The 5,585-nt window shown below is 38.5% G+C and overlaps 2 protein-coding genes across 5 annotated transcripts in view; both read left to right on the top strand.

Moving 5' to 3' along the window:
- The window catches only part of LOC104758921 (probable LRR receptor-like serine/threonine-protein kinase At1g56140), a 10,235-nt gene extending 9,839 nt beyond the window's left edge, over nucleotides 1-396 (top strand). For 3 of the 4 annotated variants that reach the window (XM_010464192.2, XM_019236359.1, XM_019236360.1), the window contains one exon: nucleotides 243-396. Coding sequence is in view for 1 of the 4 variants with exons in the window: in XM_010464193.2 (XP_010462495.1) it covers nucleotides 46-234 (189 nt within the window). In the remaining 3 variants the exon portion in view is untranslated. Of the gene's footprint in view, nucleotides 1-45 lie in introns of all 4 variants that reach the window. The other variant, XM_010464193.2, reaches the window with a different exon arrangement.
- On the top strand, nucleotides 710-5,436 carry LOC104744200 (probable LRR receptor-like serine/threonine-protein kinase At1g56140). Its single transcript, XM_019235334.1, has 20 exons — nucleotides 710-988; nucleotides 1,241-1,427; nucleotides 1,596-1,667; nucleotides 1,821-1,892; nucleotides 1,995-2,066; nucleotides 2,172-2,243; nucleotides 2,399-2,470; nucleotides 2,591-2,662; nucleotides 2,805-2,876; nucleotides 2,962-3,033; nucleotides 3,126-3,197; nucleotides 3,393-3,464; nucleotides 3,552-3,617; nucleotides 3,817-3,882; nucleotides 3,976-4,017; nucleotides 4,126-4,187; nucleotides 4,276-4,658; nucleotides 4,749-4,947; nucleotides 5,062-5,195; nucleotides 5,322-5,436. Exons 1-19 carry the CDS (start codon nucleotides 868-870, stop codon nucleotides 5,127-5,129), a joined length of 1,914 nt encoding a protein of 637 aa, XP_019090879.1. The 5' UTR covers nucleotides 710-867; the 3' UTR covers nucleotides 5,130-5,195; nucleotides 5,322-5,436.

Raw genomic sequence — 5,585 nt, forward strand, 5'->3', positions numbered from 1 at the left:
TGCACACAAACAGACCATGCAATACGGCCAACAATGTCCCGAGTGGTGGGTATGTTGACCGGCGATGTGGAGATAACAGAAGCCAATGCGAAGCCAGGGTACGTCTCTGAGAGAACATTCGAGAATGCTATGAGCTTCATGAGTGGTTCAACGAGCGCGAGCTGGATATTGCCTGAAACTCCAAAGAATCCTTCCAAGTCTCAAGTCGAAGGTGGACGACAACAAGAAACTTAAAACTTGTGGTTTCTATATTTTGTTTGTAAATCTTACATTGTAAAAAAGTCAATACGAACAGACCAGACCAGACCAGACCAGACCAGACCAGCTCAGCGGAGGCAATTTATAAGCAGACCTTGTCTGACCAAAAATCAAGTAATTTGAAATTACGTTTGACTGTTTCTTCTTCTCCTGAATAAATTGTCTTTGGTCCCATATTTAACATTATAATTCCTTAAGGCCATATATCATCATTGGAATTTAGTGTCAAGGTCCAAAGGGGGTGGTGTTGCTTACATACACACTTTGTACTTTGTAGCGCAGCCGCCATAGTTGAAAAATCTCCGTTGACATGGAAGCGCACCCTCGGTTCCACACGCGTGCACTCCACATGCTTTGATCCTTCGAAAGATGAGGCGCGTGACTGACACCGTCTCTCGTCTCGTGAAGGAGGGATTAGTGTGTTGGTTAGACCATTAGTTAAATTCAAATCGAGCAAAATTGCAATTATCTCTCTTGAAAGTCCAACACCCCACAAACAACACCATTTTTTTGAACCAAAGTAGAAACTCCTCCGTCTAGTTTTGGCGGCTCTCTCTCTCTCTCTCACATCACATCATCCTCTTCGCCGTCGAAATTTTGGTTGCGACGATGCTCAGGCTACGGATGTCTCCGTGTCTATTTCTCACCGTCTTGTTCTTGTGTAATTTCGGTTCGGTTCTAGTGGTTCGAGCCCAAAACCGAACCGGAGCCACCACTCATCCCGACGAAGGTCTTGTCTTCTTCTTCTTCTTGTTTGAAACTCAATCGATCGAATTGAAGGCTGTAGCTAGATCTTGTGATCCTAATTTTGATAAAAACCCATATTTATTTTACATAAATAGAAGTATAATAGTATATTTTTTAATGATCAATTAATAAATTAACCGGTTAACTTAGTTTCATCAATTGACATTATGTATGTAATCATCATTTGTTTAGTTACTCGTACGTAATTAGAGCTAATAATAATGGACCGTTACAGCGCGAGCTTTGAACTCCATCTTCGCGGCTTGGAGGATCCGGGCTCCGAGGGAATGGAACATCAGCGGCGAACTTTGCTCCGGCGCCGCCATTGACGATACTGTCCTCGACAACAACCCTGCCTACAACCCTCTCATCAAATGCGACTGCAGTTTCGAAAACTCCAGAATCTGCCGCATCACCAACATGTACGCCTCTTTCCCCCTTTTTGTGCACCCCATGTGTTCGACACATTCTCCCACTGGGGATTGACTTTTTACTTCTTCTTTTTTTCCTCTGGGTGAAACGAAGTTAGTAACACTATGCTTCAGTTTATTATGTCAAGTCTCAAATTCTTCTCCTTGTTGTTTTGACAGCAAGGTTTTTGCGAGGGAAGTTGTAGGGCCTATACCTGAAGAGCTCTGGACTTTGAAATACCTCACAAATCTGTATGGTTTCATCAACACTGTCACTTGATTCTATATAGGATAACTACAAAAAGAACATTCACATTCAGAAACATCATTGCTTCAGCTATTATGCCGCACAAAATCCTTGAGAATGGAACCTCAAAATCACATTTTGTTTTCTCCTTCTTTCAGGAACTTGGGTCAAAATGTTCTCACAGGCTCTCTGCCTCCAGCTATTGGAAATTTGACTCGAATGCAATGGATGTAAAGCCTGTGAAACCTTCTTTGTCTTCTTTTTTGTGGTGTTTTTCTAACGCCTTCAATTAATAATTTCGTGTCTCTCACGCTCAAATGTTTATCGCGTAGGACTTTTGGGATCAATGCGTTGTCTGGCCCTGTTCCTAAGGAAATTGGTTTGCTTACAGATTTGAGATTACTGTAAGCCCAGGTTGCTTCTTCATTGTTTATATATGATAGTCTCTTCACACTGCTTCTGAAAGATTTTGACGGTTCCTTCTACATATGTATGTTTTTTTTTTGCAGTAGTATTAGTTCAAATAACTTTTCCGGTTCTATACCAGATGAGATCGGAAATTGTGCAAAACTTCAGCAAATGTGAGTGTATCTGTCAAGTCGACAAGTCTTTATGTATTTATTTCCTGTTTATGATTTTGATAGGAAATCCTTAACCTCAGAAATCATATAGTGATTACCGACAACGAAATTCTCAGTTTAGTTAATTTTTAAAGGATTTCTTCCATCTATTGCAGATTCATAGATAGTTCTGGACTCAGCGGGAGGATACCTTTATCATTTGCTAATCTCGTGGACCTGGAACAAGCGTAAGATATATTGAATTCGACTATGAACTTTATTGTTGGGGTTCTACAGTTTTTAATCTATTTATTACTTTACATTTTAGTCTTGCCATTGGGTGATTTTTAATCTTCATGTTGTATCAGTTGGCTTGCTGATCTGGAAGTTACAGGTCAGATACCAGACTTTATAGGAAAATGGACCAACCTTACTACCTTGTAAGAAGATTTCATTTTTACAGAGTTATAATGGACCGTTGATCTTGCTTTTTTATATCCTTTATATTAATTTTACTCAGTAGAGAATTCTCCATTACCTTGTAAATTTGGGATTCAATGACTGGCACATGTTTTACTGCAGGAGAATTCTCGGAACTGGTTTGAGTGGTCCAATTCCATCGTCATTTGCCAACTTAACTGCTTTGACAGAACTGTATGTGTTGCATTGTGTCAAAAGTTTTATTGTTTACTGTTTTTCTATCTTTCCCTTTCTCCATATATTCATATTCTATATGTAGGAGGCTTGGTGATATATCCAATGGAAGCTCATCTCTTGAATTCATCAAAGACATGAAATCTCTTAGTGTATTGTAAGGGAGTCATGATTCAAATTCTACTCCATTCATGCACTGTTGAACTGTTTCTTCCTCCTTGAATTTAATGTTTATGATATATGCCACAGAGTATTGAGGAACAATAATCTCACTGGGACAATACCATCTAATATTGGAGGATACTCAAGTTTGCAACAAGTGTAAGTACATATGTCAATGTGTTTCTTCAAATGCTCTGAAAGCTGTTTTCAAAAAAGAGTGAGATGATTATCAAAAGTCACGGAAAGAATACGACATGATCTTAATCTGCTGATAATATAATTTATATTCTTCCTCATTCATTACTAAACAGAAATAGTTTAATTTTTTACCGTGTAATTCTGTTTGTTTTCTAGTGATTTGAGCTTCAACAAACTACATGGACCAATTCCGGCTTCACTTTTTAACTTAAGTGGACTTACTCACTTGTAAGTTGATATGTTTTCTGCTTCTTTTGGATCTCTATGTATAACTACCCGGATATTTCTGAAACATATTTGTTGTCCTTATATCAGGTTTCTGGGGAACAACACGTTGAATGGTTCCTTGCCCACTCAAAAGAGCCAGTCTTTGAGCTATATGTGAGTAACAAAATCCATTAAAAGGCAAACGTATCACCTAATGTTGTTGAGTGATTGTTAAGAGATCCTCCTGATATATTTACTGGACTCCGATTTTAGTCGAATAAGGTTCCAGTCTTGGTGACACGGAAGACTTGCCAAGATAGTCAGTTGGAACTTATTACATATTCAGTTGATCTTAACTATGTTTTTCTTACAGAGATGTGTCGTATAATGATTTGTCTGGAATTCTTCCTTCATGGGTCAGCTTACCAAACTTAAAACTGTAAGTAAACAAAACACTATATAATTTCAGTCTAACAAATGACAACACTATATGCTAGGGAATAATAAACAAAACTGTATGTTATCTATGCAGCAACCTAATTGCTAACAACTTCACATTGGAAGATGACAACAGGTGAATTTAAATATGTTCTTGCTGACGCTTGAAATTCTAGTATGTTTCTCCTTGTGTATAAACAACTTCTAATTTCTTTCTTAAATTTCTGTTTTTTATGGTTAAAAGGGTTTTATCAGGACTTAATTGCCTTCAGAAGAATTTCCCCTGCAATCGAGGCAAAGGAGTCTGTAAGTATAACAAACGCATGTACAATGCTTGTATCTACTATTGGAAGAAAAAATTGTTAAAAGGTTTTTGCTATTGACTGGTAAATAGATTCTGACTTTTCGATCAACTGCGGAGGCCCAGAGATAAGGTCAACTAATGGAGCACTATTTGAGAGGGAGGACGAGGAACTTGGACCAGCTTCGTTTGCCATAAGTGCTGGTCAGAGATGGGCAGCCAGTAGTGTAGGACTTTTTGCTGGAAGTAGCAGCAATATATACAAAGCTACTTCGCAATCACAATTTGTCAACACTTTGGACTCGGAGCTTTTTCAGTCAGCAAGACTGTCTGCATCTTCCCTAAGGTATTATGGGTTGGGGCTAGAAAATGGAGGCTATACTGTAACACTTCAGTTTGCTGAAATACAAATTCTAGGTTCTACTTCTAACACTTGGAAAGGTTTAGGAAGACGACGTTTTGACATTTATGTCCAGGTCTGCACTAGTTGATCAAGCTTTCCGCTTTAGAAGTGATCTTTTTCCATATTTGGTGATAAATACTAAGATATAGCCCCGATTTTCCAGGGAAGACTTGTTGAAAAGGATTTTGATGTACGTAAAACAGCTGGTGACTCTACTGTTCGAGCAATTCAGAAAGTATATAAGGCAAATGTATCAGAAAATCACCTCGAAATTCATCTTTTCTGGGCTGGGAAAGGAACATGTTGTATTCCTATCCAAGGGGCTTATGGACCATTAATATCAGCCGTCAGTGCAACACCAGGTAACGCAAAGGGAGAATTCTTTCTCCATCCTGATTTTCACTATCTTCAGATGCTAGTTAGTGCCTAAGTGTTACATATTCATGTTCAGATTTCACACCAACTGTTGGTAATAGGCCACCATCACGGGGAAAGAACACGACTGGTATTATTGTGGGTGTCATTGTTGGCGTTGGACTTTTGAGCATCTTTGCAGGTGTAGCTATCTTCATTATTCGAAAAAGAAGAAAACGGTACACAGATGATGAAGGTATAGATGTAATAGGAACATAAACAATCCCTTGAGCCGCAGACTATGGGTCCTCTAATTAATCTTAAACTTGAATATCTTCTTTCGAATTGGTTGATTTCTTAGAACCGACGGTTTTTCTTGCAGAGATACTTAGCATGGACGTAAAGCCTTTCACCTTCACTTACTCGGAACTTAAAAGTGCAACGCAGGATTTCGATTCTTCAAACAAGCTTGGAGAGGGGGGATTTGGGCCTGTTTATAAGGTAAGTGCCATACCGGAATTGATGAAATATCTGTATATTCTTCAAGATACTAGGAAAGAAGATTAGATATAATACCTTTTTTTTTAAATAACACATTCACAGGGGAAACTGAATGATGGAAGAGAAGTAGCAGTGAAGCTATTGT

Source organism: Camelina sativa, chromosome 14 (genome assembly GCF_000633955.1).
Source record: "Camelina sativa cultivar DH55 chromosome 14, Cs, whole genome shotgun sequence".
Classification (NCBI taxonomy): Eukaryota; Viridiplantae; Streptophyta; class Magnoliopsida; order Brassicales; family Brassicaceae; genus Camelina; species Camelina sativa.